Source organism: Caretta caretta, chromosome 13 (assembly GCF_965140235.1).
Source record: "Caretta caretta isolate rCarCar2 chromosome 13, rCarCar1.hap1, whole genome shotgun sequence".
Taxonomy (NCBI): domain Eukaryota; kingdom Metazoa; phylum Chordata; order Testudines; family Cheloniidae; genus Caretta; species Caretta caretta.
In genome coordinates this window covers 2,633,656-2,652,069 of record NC_134218.1, presented here as the reverse complement: position 1 = coordinate 2,652,069, position 18,414 = coordinate 2,633,656, and the positions used below count along the sequence as shown (strand labels likewise).

Genomic DNA, 18,414 nt, shown 5'->3' with positions numbered 1-18,414 from the left:
TTGCATGACCTGCTATGGAAGAAGGAAACTCTCTGCACACGGGGGGACAGCGAGTGACTCGGAGGAGATGCGGTGTGCAGGAGGGACGAGTGACTGTTTTGGGAACTGTCTGCTTTCACTAGAGCAAAAAGAAAAGGAGGACTTGTGGCACCTTAGAGACTAACCAATTTATTTGAGCATAAGCTTTTGTGAGCTACAGCTCACTTCATCGGATCCAATGTAGCTCACGAAAGCTTATGCTCAAATAAATTGGTTAGTCTCTAAGGTGCCACAAGTCCTCCTTTTCTTTTTACGAATACAGACTAACACGGCTGTTACTCTGAAACCTTTCACTAGAGTATGTCCCAAAAGAGGTGAACGGTAAACCCCGAGTGCCTACATGGCTGGAGCCTTGGGAGAGGGTGGGCTTAAACTGGGCAATCAGCACAGGGCCTGGGGCAGCTGGGCTGCGGGTCCCATTTCTGTGAGGGGGGAACAGATGGAGGTTGCAGCCTATTCAGACCAAGGGACACGTAAGAGCAGATGCCAGGCCCAGTGCAGTGGGACCTGAACACTGTAGCCTGGGGACTGTCCAGCAAAGGGAGGGCTAAGTGCCAGGGGTGTGTCTGGTTTTCAGAATGTAACACTGCCTCCGGCGGGCTCTGAGCTGTTATCCAGCCTCTGCCTAGCATAAGAACAGGGCTGCTGAACAAGGGTGCGGTGTGGGCAACACGGAGCCTTTGCCTAGCACGGGCGCTCAGACCATGGCTATGTCTACAGTATGAGCATGGGGCGTGATTTGCCCCGCTCAGATACAGACTCACACCTGGAGCTAGTGTGAGTACCAACAGCAGCGTAGACACAGTCGCATGGGGCAGCAGCAAGCGCATATCCACTGGTCTCAGGAGGGTTTGCACTTGGCACTGCTCAGCCATGCCTCTGCTGTCACTCCCTGTGCTATCCTGGCTACAATGCCCAGCACTGGCGTGTGTGCACAAGCAGGGGAATCACGCTCGTAGCTCACAGTGTGGGCATAGCCAAGGGCAACACCATAGGAAAATGCTTGGCACTGAAGCATAGAAACCCAGCAGGCTTATGGAGCACGTCAAGATGACTGGTATTCCATTCGTCTGCTGTAACGCCAAGGGAGGGTTAAGGCACCAGAGTCCTCGGTGCTGCACAGACATATAGGAAGAGAGAGCCCATGTCCTGAGGAGCCTGAGGCTACGAATCCCACCAGCTTCATGTGTCCCACCAAAGAGCTCCTTGCACAGGAATCTCCCGGGTGTCAGGCAGCAGCTGCCGTTCTGATGATGTTCTGTCATCTGATTTTATTGGGTAACGTAGAGGCAGGACTATGGGGCCCAAAGGTGCAGGTTTGTTGGGTATTTAACTCCAGTGTGGCAGGGATAAAGTCAAAGTCCTTTTGCTAGCCGAGCGCCTGGTGCGCTTGCTGGGTATGTCCAATTGCTTTGGCAGTCTGCACTCGGGGACACGGCTGTGTGAGTTCTTTATTCCACTCTTTTTTAGAATTGCACTTTCACGCATGGGCCTCCGAGCTCTCGTCACCCAGGACTGAGATGGTGGGACACTTCTGCCATGGGAGGTGCAGTACTAGAGGTCAGGACAGAGGGTGAAGGGGGACACTCCTAAATAGAGTTTTTTTTACACTAGTTTATTAACTTTAATGTCCAAAACAGCTGGAATGATGTCTGGCTCTGATCCCGAGCTCTGTGCAGACAGAGCTCCATGCCTGCATAGTCTCCTCTGATGTCCATGGAGCTCTCTGCAGATGCAGAGGTCCTCGTGGGTGAAGCTCCCTGCGGGACTGGGGCCATGGGCTGTGTAAGCTCTTCAAGGCAGAGAGTTTGTCTCTTTATTTGCTCTGCAAAGAACCTGGTGCACATTAGGCACTGTGTAAATACATTAGCAGTAAGCATGAATAATTAATGTCCTAGTCCACTCTGCTGCAGCCGCATGGGAGCATTGGTGGCAGGGATGTTACATACTCCCAAAGGCTCTTTCTGGCTCCAGAGAGCCTTGCTCACTCCCAGTCTTCCCCAATCATCACACCCCCTTTTTCCGATTGAACTCTGCTCTGTGCTGAAATGTACATAAAACTCTGCACTGAGAAGAAGTTTATTAGGAAATACGTATGTAAAAAGTCTTCAAACAAAATGGCTTCATATTCAGCTCTAGCAATAGCTAGCCCTGTGTTAAATATTATTTGCCCCCTGTGGGAGACCACACCAGGATCAGAGGAAATGGAGTGCAACCCTGTTAACACACAGTTCATTCTTGATTTCTACTTAGCCTGTTGCCTACATTTGGACCTTTGCCTGCATGAGAGCTGTCTCCTGGCTGGTGTACTGGGTCTAATGGAAAACACACACACACTTCTTATCAATCCCCCTGGACAGTGGAAACCACTTGCTGATGGAAAAAGTTTCATCTATAAAGAGACATGCCCCCACACTTCATTTTATTTTTATGGGTTCAGTGCAGCATTTATTGAAGTATTAAAATCTGCTGCCAAAGTCCATCCCTGGCTGCTACTTTCCAATACAGTCTCTTAGCGGCAGGAAAATCCCCTCCTGCACAGCTGTTCTGATCTGACTCAGTAAGCTGGGGCTCAATGCTGTGTGCTCAAGGCCGATCTGTTCACTGATGATGATAGTCAGCACATCTAACCCTCCCAGTGCCCTTTGTATATTTACTAACCAACCCTCACAGCAGCCTGGGAAATAGAAACATAAGAATTAACCCCCCACACGTTAGATGGGGAAACTGAGGCAGATGTTTGGTGACTTGCCCAAAGCCACAGAGGAAGACAACAGAGCTTGGATGGGAACCCAGGAGTTCCTGGCTCCCAGGCCTGTGCTTGCTCCACTGGACCGTACCTCTCCCCTGACATACAATAGCAGGGGTGTCCCTTTCCAGGCCTTGGTGTTTGTCAGTCTGATATGTTAGGCTATGCACTTTCCCAGAATGCCTTGCTTCCCTCCTCTCTGTGCCTCAGCTGGACTCACTTCAAACAGGTGGGGATGCAGGAGAATGTCTGCTTCACCCGCAGCAGAAAGGGGACTGTGTTCTTGATGTCTTTGCTCCTTGGCATCAGTCCCTGCAGGGGTCCATCTGTCCTGGATGTGCCTTCTCTGTCTGCTGGAAGCAGGAGCCTTATCTCCTCCTCGTCATTGAAAGTGTTGGCTCCATATCTCTGCTCCAGGTGTCTGTGAATCTGCAGGGTGCAAGGAGAACATCAGAACGGTCAGGTTGGGTCAGACCAAGGATCCATCTATCCCAGTATCCTGTCTCCTGACAGTGGCCAATGCCAGGTGCTTCAGAGGTTTGTGATGGCCCAGTTCAGCTGGGTCACAAAGTGCGGAATTTCTGAGGCTGAACATGTGCTGTAATATACTGTGGCCTATTCTCCTCTCACAGCGCTCCTAGACCCCTCTCCTGTCTCTCTCTTGCACTGAGCTACGTGTTATGGGCCAGATCCTCATCGGGTATAAATCTGGGTAGCTCAATGGAAACGAATCGCGATACTGATTTGCACCACTGAGGAACTGGCCCCAGTAAAGGGAAATGTATTGGCTCAGTATTTAGATGGGTGACCTCCAGGATATATTGAGGTGTAACAGGTGTTGATGGCTCTGTAGGTGGTGCTTTTCCTTTGCCATAAGGAGCAAACCAATAACCCAGCTTGGGCTGCTGCAGGTGCCATATTTCAAATGGACAGAAATCCAAGGTCCTGGGAATTGGTGATCCTGCCACGTTTGATACAAGGGAGGCCAGGAGGCGCTATGCACGGTACTGGAGGAGCGGGAGAGTGTACCGCTCCACAGAATTGATTAGGATTTGGTCTCTCCTGCTTTGCTTTCTCTTTTCCTACTGACCCTCTCCAAGATGCTGGTGATGTGGGAGCTCCACGTGTTCCTGCTGGCCCCACCTCTGCTTCAGTCAGTCCACGTATTGGGCCTCCTTGGTCTTCCTGCCTCCCTCAGAGAGCAGGGAGCTAAGTGCCACTCGGGGGAGTGCCCAGATGTTGATAGGTTCACAGATTGCAAGGCCAGAAGGGACCACTGTGATCACCTAGTCTGACCTTCTACATGAAACGTCCCCCAAATCATTCCCAGAGCAGATCTTTTAGAAAAACATCCAATCATGCTTTTAAAATGGTCAGAGATGGAAAATCCACCATGAGCCTTGGTAAATTGTTCCAATGGTTAACTACCCTCACTGTCAAAAATCTACACCTTCTTTCCAGTCTGAATCTGTCTAGCTTCCACTTCCAGCCACTGGATCATGTTAGAGCTTTCTCTGCTGGACTGAAGAGAGCATTATTAAACATTTGTTCCCCATGTAGGTACTTGTAGACTGTAGTCAAGCCACCCCTTAACCTTCCCTTTCTTAAGCTAAGTAGACTGAGCTCCTTCAATCTATCACTCTAAGGTGTGTTTTCTAATCCTTGAAACATTTTCATGGCTCTTCTCTGAACCGCCTCTAATTTATCAACAGCCTTCTTGAATTGTGGGCACCAGAACTGGACACAGGATTCCAGCAGCAAACACAGAGAGGTAGAACAACCCCTCTGCTCCTGCTCAAGATTCCCTGGTTTATGCATCCCAGATTCACTCTTTTGGCCACAACGGCACTCTGGGAGCTCATGTTCAGCTGATTATCCACCATCAGAGTCACTACTTCCAAGGATAGAGTCCTTGGCCAGTGTTCTTTGTTCCTAGATGAACACATATCCATTTAGCCATATTAAAATGCGTATTGTTTGCTTGCATCCAGTTTACCAAGTGATCCAGATTGCTCTGAATCAGTGACTTGTTCTTCTCCGTTATTTATCACTCCCCCAATTTTTGTGTCATCTGCAAACTTTATCAGTGATGATTTTATGTTTTCTTCCAGGTCACTGATAAAAATGTTAAATAGCATAGGGCCAAGAACCGATCCCTGTGGGACCCCACTGTAAACATACCAACTGGATGGCTATTCATTACATTTTGAGACCAATCACTTAGCCAGTTTTTAATCCACTTAATGTGTGCCATATTAATTTTATATCGTGATAGTTTTTTTTATCAAAACATCATTTGATACCAAGTCAAATGCCTTATAGAAGCATATCTATTAGTTTGACAGAATCTATTTTCTATAAACCCATGCTGCCTGCATTAATTACAATACCCTCCTTTAATTCTTTATTAATCGAGTCCTGTATCAGCCGCTCCATTACCTTGCCTGGGATCGACGTCAGGCTAGCAGGCCTGTAATTACCTAGGTTGCCCAGTTAAATGGGGCAAGGAAGATGCCCTTGGTTTGTGCTTGTGGCCATGTGAGTGACCAATAGGAATGCAGTGGCAGGGCAGTGCAGCACGTCAAGCAGGTGGTGAGTGCTACCGTGACCTGCTGGGGGCCTGGTCCAAGCTGCAGGCTGCACTACTGCAGGCAGGAGTCGGGGTCCTGTCGGCCTGGGGGGGTTGCTAGCCCTGGTGGCCTGGCCATATGCTGTGTTTGGAAGGAGGGGGGATTGTGTGGCTCTCTCATTGGGAATCTCTCTCAGGACAGCCTCTCTCTTTCTGTGGGGGATTATAGATCTCTCTGATGCCTTTCCCCACCATTGGATCCCACGTCTTGATCCGTTTCTTTCTAATGACCACCTTTTCTCTCTCTTCTTCCGAGCTCTCCCTTGCTCTTTGGGGATCCAGGTCCCGCTCTGGATTCTGAGTCCTTCTCTCCCTGGGCTTGCGCAATGCCTGGGAAGCGCTATATAAGGACTGACCACAGTCACCATGGCTATACGCAGCCTTCTGCTCTCACCTTTCGTGCAGGGCCGTGGCCGAACACCTCCAGCTGCTGCCTGAAGCCGGGGTTGGGATTGGCAATCGGTCGCACTGCTCTTACCGCCTGCAATACCTCTTGCCAGCTTAGCTCTGTCACTGCCATGACATAGGCAACAACAATGGTGGTGCTCCGGGAGATCCCCGCAAGGCTGGAGTCAGAAGTGGGGAAAAACAGGGCCTTGATTTTGCTGTTTCTTCCTCATTCCCACCCCCACTCACAGCCATCCTCCTTCGAGCCCATCCCCACCCCCACCACCATGCCCTCCTTCTTTCTTCATGGCTACTTCAGTTCCTCCTTGGAGGGGGGAGGGATAGCTCAGTGGTTTGAGCATTGGCCTGCTAAACCCAGGGTTGTGAGTTAAATTCTTGAGGGGGCCATTTGGGATCTGGGACAAAAATTGGGGATTGGTCCTGCTTTGAGCAGGGGGTTGGACTAGATGACCTCCTGAGGTCCCGTCCAACCCTGATCTTCTATGATTCTCCTGGAGACGGGACACTTTCACCATGACCTCAATTAGATCTATACACACATTACAGCCCCTAGAAGAAGTGAAAACATGAGCCACTTCCTGGAGTCCTGCCCCCAAATCGGTTCCTCTTCCTCTCCATTACAACTGAAACTAATGCTGCCCTATCTGCTTGGTAAACAGTCCTCTAACCCAACGGCATCCTTAAATCAAGCGGGGCTGGGGAGACACTCGCATGATCTCTGTCTCCAGGCAACACCCCAGTCTCAAGCGAGGTTCACCCACAAGCAGAGCCCATCAGCACACACTTGCTGTGTTTGGTAAGCTGAGCCCAGCATGTGCAATCTGTTTCCTACAAAGCCTGGGCCTTCTGGGGACTCTGCTGCCCAGTCCAGCTTCCACTGCACTGTACTTGGGAGAAAGCTGCATGAGGGTCATTGGAAGGGAGCATTACCAGTGAACAAGGCAGGTCCCTCCATGCAGGCGACAGTAGTGGATAAAATTGATACATTCTTTAAAGTGCTTCTTGCTAGCAGGAAAAATAAAATAGAATGAAGACTCCAGGCTAGGGTGACCAGATGTCCCGATTTTATAGGGAAAGTTCTGATTTTTGGGTCTTTTTCTTATATAGTCTCCTATTACTCCCCACCCCTGTCCCGATTTTTCACATTTGCTGTAAGGTCACCCTACTCCAGGCTGTGAAATAGGATTTTACCAGGAGCCGCAGGTGCCCCATGGTGCGCAGGGCAAGGCGAGCAAACTAAAATAGTGATCACTGCTTCTTTCCTAGGCACCATTCACAGCTGCTGATTTAACAGCATGGTGCATCAGTGCTTCCAGAAGAAGTAGCCGTGCCAGGGGGCTGATGCTCCAGGCTATTCAGCGCACCCTACAGCAGAGGGCTCCAAAGCAGCAGCTGCCAGGCTTCCGGAGGGCACCCGTGCTCTACGCACCAGTCCAGGCACAGCCGAAGACTGAGGGGCACTTTCCAGGAGTTAATGAAAATGAGCCAAACTCTAGCCTCAGGCAGCTTGTCTGTTTGAGCCCTCGGTTAGTGCTCGCATACCTCAGTGCTGAGTGCATCGCACACAACCCCAAAGCCCTGCTCTGTTATTCATACCTCCGAAGTAGGACCCTTTTCCCCTCCTCCACCACCCCCGCTCTTATTCAGCTAAGCATGCTACCCCTCCCTCGCAGTGGTCTGTGGCCACTGGATTCTCGAGTGGTGTCTGCCATCCTGAGTTTAGGGAGCCTGTAACTAGCTTGTGACACCTCTCAAACTAAGCTCAGGCAGGGTGTTGCATTGTGACTGTGACACCGTCCCAGCGGTATGGTATGATTGTTTCATCCTACAGGACTCTCTGGCAAGGTGCCATCCTGAGTGTCCACTGGAGACAGCTGGTTTGAGGCCTCAGCAGTGCAGTTAGTGCCTATCCCCCAGTTTGTCCTGCAAGCTCCAAGGTTCCCCGTGACTCTGATTCTGGAGCAGCCTTGGCTTGGAACTTACATGTTGGCCTCGGGTGTATCTGGCAGAGGAATGCGAAGATAAGTCATTTCCTGAAATGCACAAAATGCACAGGTCAAGGTTAGGACCCCCGAGAGATCTGAAGGTCTTATTTTCCCAAAGGGCTGCCCCCAGAGCTGCTCACTCTACAAAGACAACTCCCCTTTAGCCCTTTAGTTACTACTTCCCTACCCCAACCCCAGCTTTCCCATGACAGTAAAGCAAGTACCACCTCCCTCTGCTCCTGAAAATACCTCCAGAGTCCAAGGAGCAATGTCCACTATCCATCTGGGAATGCAGACCACGGAATGAGTGATCAGGGAAGGAAATCAGTGACTTTGGATAGCGACGGGATAAACAGAGATGAGGACTCAGTGATCTCTAACTAAGGCCAAAGAGCAGACAGTCCCTGATCATTTTGCTTTCTGAGCGTATCTTTGGGACTCTTAGATTTGGGGGTTATAGTCACAGGAAGGCTGAAGGAGCAACCCAGTTCCTTTGAGACTGTTGAAGGGTGGGTAGCTATCACTGTGGCTTTTCTTCTTGAGGGAGAAGGAGGATGTTAGGGGCAAGTGGATGAGTAGAAGGCAGAGGGGTGATGTTAGGGACTTAGATACCTACCTGCAGTAGTGGCTGGGGAGATTCATGGATTGAAATAATGTGGGTGATCTTATTCCTGCTCAGTTGCTCCAAATCTTTGGCATCTGAAAGAAGGAAAAACACAATGAGATTGCAGTATGTACTTAGTTATTACACGTCCCACGAGCATGCCTGCCGCACCCCTGCAGACAAATAAGCATGCACACACCTTGCTGCATAGAAACACATAGCTGCATTACACACACACACAGGTGCCAATACACACTGCAGGTGAGCAAATGCTGCCACAGCTGAAAACAACCTATAAATCGCTATGTGCATGCACACACATTACACCAAAAGACACCTCCCTAAATGAACACGCACCCTGCCTGCTCACACCTGAATGAATTCAAACGCACCCCAACATGCCACAGTATAATGAACACATGCTTGGAAAAATGTGTGCAAACACACATGCAAACACATTCGCATACCTGCTTGCAGCATGCACACATCCAAATGCTCCCACATGAAGGAACACACTCTTACCCAACATGCAAACGTAGCATAAATACTAGCAGCTTGTATTGCTGCATGTACAATTTACCCCATCCATTAACAGCAGCAAAGGAGCTGCACCCACTTACAACATGTCTGAGAGCGGCCCCGTCGGCCTGAACTCTTTAATGTTTGAACTTATCTCAACGGATGATTGTTCCCCAATTCTCCTGACATACGCTCAACTAGCTTTGTTGCATTTGTCATCTTTCGAATTGTACCTACCTGAATGAGGATTCCTAGATGTCCTCCCCATTCCTACAGAACAGTGACCTAGCTTCTCTAACAGGTCTCAGTATTTTGTGGTTCTGGTCATTCGTTCAGGAGCTAGGGTCAATCTTCTGGAAGGTGAGCATGCTGTTCTGGCCAACTAAGCATCTTTGCAGCAGGTTTTTCTCTTATGATTTTAGCAACTGTTAGTTTGCAAGCTGCTAGTTAGGCACTGCTTTTTCCCATCTCAAAGCTTTGGGATTCTAAATGTTCAAGTGGTATCAAGCATTGGCTTGTAGTTCTAAAGCACCGTGTGCTAATGGCACTATATAAATATTTAATACAATAGAGAATCTAAGAGAGTCGTTCCATGTCAGAATTCAAGGGGGGTGGAGGGGAGAGCAAGAACTACCCATCCCTTTATCTGTTTGTATTACCTTAGTATGGGGGTCTGACATGATGGTACTTAGACTGACATGATTTTAATGTCCAGTGTTTTGTGACCTACCAGGACAGAGGATGCTTTCAGTTGGAAAACATGTCTCTAGCTCTGGCAGTTCACAAGATATTGAACTTTAAATCTATACCATGACTCCCAATTTCTTGGTTGAGCAGTGCTCTTGTAGCACCAGTCCAAGATTGAATGTAGCAGGCCTTGGACTTGCTTTAACCTTTCTGGTTAACCTGGAGTCTGAGTATTCTGGATGCTGTCTACTGTAGATATTGGGCTCAGTACAGGATAAATGCGTGAAATACTCTAGTCTGTGATATACAGGGGGTCTCACTGCCTTTCGGAGTCTTCGTCCAAACTACTTTCGAATCCGCTGTGCATTGGACAAAGGCTTCTGAGAAGGCTTTTCAGTCAATGAACTGCCTGTCTTAATGCACAGAAACAAAGTCAATGGCCTTCTTGAGACAACTGAGTGTCCTATCAGATGTATCTTCTTTTGAGGGGACTGTATCATAGAAGATTAGGGTTGGAAGAGACCTCAGGAGGTCATCTAGTCCAACCCCCTGCTCAAAGCAGGACCAACCCCAGCTAAATCATCCCAGCCAGGGCTTTGTCCAGCCAGGGCTTAAAAACCTCTACGGATGGAGATTCCACTGTATCCTCTCCTAGCAAGGGCATGGCCTCACTCATTGACTAGGCCTCTTCCACCTGTAAATCCTGAGATCCTATGAGTTACTGAGGCCCCTAAGGGGGAATAAGAGGAAGAATTGTCTTGTTTTCCCTTCCCAGATCTCCCGCTCTGAGCCTGTGGAAATAAATGGTTACACTCTGCTGCTCATGTGCCATTGTCATCGTAGAGAATCACAACGCCTGCAAACACCACACAGTGAGATTTTGCAGCAGGCGGCCAGCTGGGTTTCTGACACCCTTCGCCAGAGGGGAAACAGGTGACCACTGGTACACTGCATGAGCTAACAGGTTTCCCTGTCTACTGCTAGTTGTCTATAGGGCAGAAGAATTGCCACCCCCAGTGCTGTGATATTTATAGCTGGTATCAAGATGTTGTGTCAGAGTGGGAGAGGCAGAGTCATGGTGTTGGAACACAAGACACTCGGAGTCACACATGGGTGGTACTACTTCATGATGCCCAGAGTCAGTATGGCGCTCTTTAACCCTTTGGGTGCTTGTCCTGACTGTCACCTTGCTCCCCAACATCCTCACAGCTGTGGTTCACGTCCCTGAATTGAACAAGAGCCCCTCCTACCTGTCTAGCTTTTTACGCCTCTCTCTGGGCACCACAGTTTCATGTCCCACCCCTACACCAGGCTAAGAACACTGATCACACTGGGGAATAAAGCAGGTGAGAGGAGAGAGCCTTGAGTGGACAAGGGGGAGAGCACTTCTCCCAAGCACCAGGGGAAGAGTGACAGATGGAGAAAAGGGAAGAGGGGAGAGGAGAGCAGAGGTAGGTAGGAGAGTAGGCAGGGCCTTGCAGGTGAGGATGTGGCACTTGAGTTAAATGCAAGAATCAGGAAGTGAGAGGAAGGGATTCTTGCAGGGGTGCTGACACCTCTCTGCCTGCCATGATGGAGACAATGCCTATGACAGAGTGACCCAGGAGCACAGGAAGCTTAATGAGATATGATGGTGCTTCTTAATCACGACCAAGCCAGGTAGAAATCTCTCTCCCACATCCATGCAGTACAGAACAATCCCTGTCTTCTGTAGGACAAGTTGTGTGGTTGAGCATCTCTAGCTCCTCTGGATGTCACCTCTCAGGATATTAATCACTTTGATACCAGTGCTTCTGGTCTAAATAAGCACACACAGTGTTGTCAGGGCCTGGAGAGAACAAGGCTCCCTCGTAATGGGGGACAGTGGGGCAGAGGACTACATACATGTCATGCAACACAGACTATCGGTAACTTTCCAGCTCAGACAGTTCTCTGGGTGCTCTCAGCAGTGCTGCTCACCTATGAAGTTCCCAAGGTAAAGTCCAGGGAGAACCTGCAGGACACAAAAGAGAAGATTCAGCCTGAAAGAGGGTGACTCCTGGTGTGTTGCATCCCTTCCCCACCCTCCCATCCAGCATTCAGACAGAGAGGAAGCCTGTAGCATGCTTGCCTCTCAGAACAAGCCAAGAAGAACCAAAACAAACAAAGGAAACCACCACTCTGCACCACCAACCCTCCCCCTTCCTGGACCCCTGCCAGTGAAGTCACTAACAAGCTGCGTGGATACTTTTCAAAGACACCATAATAGAAGCTCAACTTAAATGTATACCCCAAATTAAAAAACACAGTTAAAGAACTAAAAAAGAGCCACTGTGGCTTAACAACCATGTAAAAGAAGCAATGAGAGATAAAAAGCCATCTTTTAAAAAGTGGAAGTCAAATCCTAGTGAGGTAAATAGAAAAGAGCATAAACACTGCCAAATTAAGTGTAAAAATGTAAAAAGAAAAGCCAAAAAGAAGTTTGAAGAAGAGCTAGCCAAAAACTCAAAAGGTAATAACAAAATGTTTTTTAAGTACATCAGAAGCAGGAAGCCTGCTAAACAACCAGTGGGGCCCCTGGACTATCGAGATACAAAAGGAGCACTTAAAGATGATAAAGTCATTGTGGAGAAACTAAATGAATTCTTTGCTTCAGTTTTCACAGCTGAGGATGTTAGGGAGATTCCCAAACCTGAGCCGTCTTTTGTAGGTGACAAACCTGAGGAATTGTCACAGATTGAATTCAGAGTAACAGCCGTGTTAGTCTGTATTCGCAAAAAGAAAAGGAGTACTTGTGGCACATTGGTTAGTCTCTAAGGTGCCACAAGTACTCCTTTTCTTTTCACAGATTGAAGTGTCACTAGAGGAGGTTTTGGAATTAATTGAAAAACTTAACAGTAACAAGTCACCGGGACCAGATGGCATTCACTCAAGAGTTCTGAAAGAACTCAAATGTGAAATTGCGGAACTGTTAACTATGGTTTGTAACCTGTCCTTTAAATCAGCTTCTGTACCCAATGACTGGAAGATAGCTAATGTAACGCCAGTATTTAAGAAGGGCTCTAGAGGTGATCCCAGCAATTACAGGCAAGTAAGTCTAACGTCAGTACCGGGCAAATTAGTTGAAACAATAGGAAAGAATAAAATTGTCAGACACATAGAAGAACATAAATTGTTGGGCAAAAGTCAACATGGGTTCTGTAAAGGGAGATTGTGTCTTACTGATCTATTAGAGTTCTTTGAGGGGGTCAACAAACATGTGGACAAGGGGGATCCAGTGGACATAGTGTACTTAGATTTCCAGAAAGCCTTTGAGAAGGTCGCTCACCAAAGGCTCTTACGTAAATTAAGTAGTCATGGGATAAGTGGGAAGATCCTTTCATGGATTGAGAACTGGTTAAAAGACAGGGAACAAAGGATAGGAATAAATGGTAAATTTTCAGAATGGAGAGGGGTAACTAGTGTTGTTCCCCAAGGGTCAGTCCTAGGACCAATCCTATTCAACCTATTCATAAATGATCTGGAGAAAGGGTTAAACAGGGAGGTGGTAGTTTGCAGATGATACTAAACTGCTCAAGATAGTTAAGACCAAATCAGACTGTGAAGAACTTCAAAAAGATCTCACAAAACTAAGTGACTGGGTAACAAAATGGCAAATGAAATTTAATGCGGATAAATGTAAAGTAATGCACATTGGAAAAAATAACCCCAACTATCCATACAATATGATGGGGGCTAATTTAGCTACAACTAATCAGGAGAGAGATCTTGGAGTCATCGTGGATAGTTCTCTGATGACATCCACACGGTGTGCAGCGGCAGTCAAAAAAGCAAACAGGATGTTAGCAATCACTAAAAAAGGGATAGAGAATAAGAAGGAGAATATCTTATTGCCCTTATATAAATCCATGGTACGCCCACATCTTGAATACTGCATATACATGTGGTCCTTCATCTCAAAAAAGATATACTGGCATTAGAAAAGGTTCAGAAAATGGCAACTAAAATGATTAGGGGTTTGGAACGGGTCCCATATGAGGAGAGATTAAAGAGGCTAGGACTTTTCAGCTTGGAAAAGAGGAGACTAAGAGGGGATATGATAGAGGTCTATAAAATCATGAGTGGTGTGGAAAAAGTGAATAAGGAAAAGTTATTTACTTGTTCTCATAATATAAGAACTAGGGGCCACCAAATGAAATTAATGCGCAGCAGGTTTAAAACAAATAAAAGGAAATTCTTCTTTACACAGGACACAGTCAATCTATGGAACTCCTTGCCTGAGGAGGTTGTGAAGGCTAGGACTATAACAGGGTTTAAAAGAGAACTGGATAAATTCATGGAGGTTAAGTCCATTAATGGCTATTAGCCAGGATGGGCAAGGAATGGTGTCCCTAGCCTCGGTTTGTCAGAGGGTGGAGATGGATGGCAGGAAAGAGATCACTTGATGATTACCTGTTCTGTACACTCCCTCTGGGGTACCTGGCATTGGCCACTGTCAGTAGACAGGCTACTGGGCTGGATGGACCTTTGGTCTGACCCAGTATGGCCGTTCTTATGTTCTTAAGGATGTGACTCTGGGAAACTGCTGTTGCTTTTTAAAATAATCATTAATAATTAACAACAATTTGTATGTTGCTAGTGCTTTTCATCCGAGAACCTCAAAAGTCATTTATCAATTAAGTCTCAGACCCTGGGGAATTAGTACATAGTTTCCCCATCTCTAAAACAGGGATATAATAAGGCACAGAAGTTACAGGACTTGCCCGAGGCCAACTATGAAGTCAGTGGCACAATCAGGTACAGAACTCAGCAGTCCCCTGCTCGGACCACTAGATCACACTCCCTCCTCCATTTAGCCAAATAGTGCCAGTCCTATAAGAAGTCCTTCCTTTTCTTTCTTTTTTTTCTGAAAAAAACTTGTTCCCAACACAAGAATAGCAGGCCAGTTTGTCACAGAATTTAGGAACACAACTGCATGTCTGATCTGTGCATGCAATCATGGTAATTGTGCATTCAAATGAGGTGCACATTTTGCACATGTAATTGTGCCCCTAAACTGTCTGAAAATCTAAAGTTTTAAATACTTTAATTCCCACAATTACTCAATTCCAGTAATCTACCTACTGTATTTCCCATAGTGAGAAGACATCTGTTGCAGACTTAATTTTGTTAGGGACAGAATGAACTTCCAAACCGTAGGCTGGAAACAAACATTTCTTTACCTCCTGTCAAGGTTCCTCCCCCACTCTGAACTCTAGGGTACAGATGTGGGGACCTGCATGAAAAAAACCTCTTAAGCTTATCTTTACCAGCTTAGGTCAAAACTTCCCCAAGGTACAAAATATTCCCCCCATTGTCCTTGGACTGGCCGCTACCACCACCAAACTAATACTGGTTACTGGGGAAGAGCTGTTTGGACGCGTCTTTCCCCCCAAAATACTTCCCAAAACCCTGCACCCCACTTCCTGGACAAGGTTTGGTAAAAAGCCTCACCAATTTGCCTAGGTGACTACAGACCCAGACCCTTGGATCTTAAGAACAATGAACAATCCTCCCAACACTTGCACCCCCCCTTTCCTGGGAAATGTTGGATAAAAAGCCTCACCAATTTGCATAGGTGACCACAGACCCAAACCCTTGGATCGGAGAACAATGAAAAAGCATTCAGTTTTTTACAAGAAGACTTTTAATAAAAAATAGAAGTAAATAGAAATAAAGAAATCCCCCCTGTAAAATCAGGATGGTAGATATCTTACAGGGTAATTAGATTCAAAAACATAGAGAACCCCTCTAGGCAAAACCTTAAGTTACAAAAAAGATACACAGACAGAAATAGTTATTCTATTCAGCACAATGCTTTTCTCAGCCATTTAAAGAAATCATAATCTAACACATACCTAGCTAGATTACTTACTAAAAGTTCTAAGACTCCATTCCTGGTCTATCCCCGGCCAAGACAACTACAGACAGACACAGACCCTTTGTTTCTCTCCCTCCTCCCAGCTTTTGAAAGTATCTTGTCTCCTCATTGGTCCTTTTGGTCAGGTGCCAGCGAGGTTACCTTTAGCTTCTTAACCCTTTACAGGTGAGAGGAGCTTTCCCCTGGCCAGGAGGGATTTCAAAGGGGTTTACCCTTCCCTTTATATTTATGACACCTCCCTTACTAATAGCACCTTAGGCTATTAGAAGTGAGACGTTTAAAAATTCAGTGTACTCATAACTTCTTTGTTTACATTTTTACATTTCTCTCAGCCTGGACAATGAAAACTAAAGGAGTCGTTTTCACTTTTCATAGAAATGTAAGGTTGGATAAGACCTTGAAGTCATTGAGTCCAGCCCCCTGTGCTGTGGAAGGACCAAATAAAGCTAGACCATCCCTGACAGGTGTTTGTCCAACTTGTTTTTAAAAGCTTCCAATGATCTTCCATGACCTCCCTTAGAAGCCTGTTCCAGAGCTTAAATACCCTTACAGTTAGAAAGTTTTTCCTAATGTCTAACCTAAAATGTCCCTTTCTGCAGATTAAGCCCATTACTTCTTGTTCTACCTTCAGTGGAGGTGGAGAACAGCTGATCCCCATCCTCTTTAAAATGCCTCTTAACATATGGAAGACTGTGATCAGATTTCAGAGTAATAGCCGTGTTAGTCTGTATTCGCAAAAAGAAAATGAATGAATGAATTCGGATGAAGTGAGCTGTAGCTCACGAAAGCTTATGCTCAAAAGAATTGGTGAGTCTCTAAGGTGGTGAGTCCTCCTTTTCATTTTGCGAATACAGACTAACACGGCTGCTACTCTGAAACTCCTATTCAGTTTGTGGTCCGCTATAACCTCCAGATCCTTTTCAGCAGTATGACCACCTAGCCAGTTATTCCCCATTTCGTAGTTGAGCATTTGACTTTTTTTTATCGTCAGTTTAAAGTTCTTGATGCTTCAGTGGTTGGTTTGCAAACACTGCAGGGGAAAGCTTAAAACTACAGTTTCACTTTTTTAAAAAAAAGTAAATTTGGAAATGTTTCTATTGACCTCATTGTTCAGAAGAGTTTTTTTTTTTTAATATTTAAAATTTGGATCAAATTTATATAGACAATGTGCCTTTTACAAACTAACTTTCAGCTATCATAGAAATTAGATTCTAAGAGATTGCTGTAGTGAAAGGACACGTCTAAAGGGGAAACTGCAGTAGCTATGTATCCAAGAATGTCCTTATTACACAATAACATGTCTCATTCAGTCCTACTCCTCCATGAAATGCAATAGTTTGATATATTGCACCCTTCATCCAAATTATCACAAAACTCTTCGCTGTGCAGTGATAGCGCAGAGAGGGAGACTAATTTAAAAACAGGGTTAAGAATGGAGGTTCTTATACAGGCAAATAAAGTCACTTCCTTGCAACTTGGGAAAACTTCACTGAAGGGGAAGCAGTGGCTGCCCTCTCCGATAAGCTATGCCCTGGATATTGTATACAGCAAAGCCCGTGGTGTTAGAGCAGCTGCTACTGGGAATGCTGAGAAGCCGAGTGGTGCAGTACAAAGGTCACACCTTACAGATCTCTTGTCATGTGCTTATCTCATCTAGTTCTCTAAGGTGGTGTAGAACTTTTCTTTCACCTTCACAGGGTAATGTCCTGGGCCGTGCACTGACCTCCTGGCCTCTCTGGTGGCACTGCTGTAATCTCCTGGGGAGGAATCCCAGGATCACCATTGATCAGCTCTGATGTCTGTCTACTTATTGCTGTCTTCCTAGGGTAATAGCACAGTTGCTTAGAAACCTTACTGACACGCCAGACCTGTACTAAGGACTTTGCCTACTGACTTACATGACTGCTAAAGAATCCCCATGTGGTTTCTTGTCCACCTTTGCTCAACCTGTAGTTAAGACCCACTTCTACTAGAAAAGCTGGTTTTTGCTGGTCCCTTAAAGTAGATTTCACTGTAAAATTAAGCATACATGAGGGTGCCCTGAAATCTAACATGAAGTGGCGCCTGGCTCTTGCTTTCCAAGAAATGGAGTCCAATAAAGAGACCTCGCACCCTAAAAGCTCTGAAAAGCCTGTCTCAGAGGGAACAGAGATCCACAAAACTAGTGTCTCAGAGTGTTTATCTTTACCTTGTTCATGCCATTTCCCATGGTGCAAAGCAATTACTGTGGATGGCAAGGGGCGCGCAGGTGTTGTCTCTTGATGCGGTGGCACCGGCGTTTCCCCAGTTGAAATCTTAGCTGCCTCTGAAATGTTCAATGACAGAAGCGCTTCTCCGTGGATCTGCCTCCCTCCCAGATGGTGAAGCTACTCTTAAAGTGCCTTGTACCAGTTGTTCTCTTGCCCAGGGCAGAGACAATAGAGGAGAAACCCCACCCCTCAGCACTCATGTGGGAGTGCTAAGGCCATGCTGTCTGCTGACTTAGTGCTGCTGCTTTCCAAGCAAATCTGAACAAAGCCTCAGTGTTGGAGAAATAACAAAACCCTTTGTCCCCCTTGCTTTCCAGAAGGAAGGTCTGTTAAGCCATGCAGCTGAATGCTCAAAGGGATGCCCACTCCTGCCTGTACCCCCCGGGGCAATCAGTACTATGAGACCAGAACTCCTACCTCTCAAGAGAAACTTGCAGCTTGGCAGCAATTCCAGCTCTTGCTGCTCACTCACACACAGGCAAAACTTCCCTTCCTGTCGAGTAACCTCTTGCTTTGTACTGCCAGGCGTGATAATGCAGCCGGTGTAGAGTGGAATGCAAGGTCAAGGGATCACAGAGAGAAAGTGGCAATCAGGTACTGTCCATCAAGGTCAGGGTGTCTGGGAACATACCACATACTGCGTTCA

The 18,414-nt window shown here is 46.7% G+C and overlaps 1 protein-coding gene across 5 annotated transcripts; it reads right to left on the bottom strand.

The window, feature by feature from the left end:
- Positions 1-2,090: 2,090 nt before the first annotated feature.
- DUSP15 (dual specificity phosphatase 15) lies at positions 2,091-18,259 on the bottom strand. Of its 5 annotated transcripts, none has more exons than XM_075118639.1 (7): positions 18,186-18,259; positions 11,505-11,613; positions 8,427-8,509; positions 7,809-7,858; positions 6,756-6,830; positions 5,812-5,983; positions 2,091-3,217 (listed from the first exon to the last, which is right to left on the bottom strand). In XM_075118639.1, the coding sequence occupies exons 2-7, from the start codon at positions 11,509-11,511 to the stop codon at positions 3,005-3,007; spliced, it is 600 nt and encodes a 199-aa protein (XP_074974740.1). In that variant the 5' UTR covers positions 11,512-11,613; positions 18,186-18,259; the 3' UTR covers positions 2,091-3,004. The 5 variants fall into 5 exon arrangements, with proteins under 5 accessions (XP_074974740.1, XP_074974741.1, XP_048675449.1 ...); XM_075118640.1 differs by having other exon boundaries at positions 11,580-11,613; positions 18,186-18,251; XM_048819492.2 differs by lacking the exon at positions 18,186-18,259 and adding an exon at positions 17,708-17,897.
- Positions 18,260-18,414: the final 155 nt, after the last annotated feature.

Coding starts and splice junctions, on each gene's coding strand:
- DUSP15 (XM_048819490.2), bottom strand. CDS start 17,728: ATGGGAAATGGCATGAACAAG. Junction 8,510..11,579: donor TTACCTTGGGAACTTCATAG/GTGAGCAGCACT, acceptor TCCTTCTTTCAG/ATGCCAAAGATTTGGAGCAA. Junction 5,984..6,755: donor GGGACCTGCCTTGTTCACTG/GTAATGCTCCCT, acceptor TTCTGACTCCAG/CCTTGCGGGGATCTCCCGGA.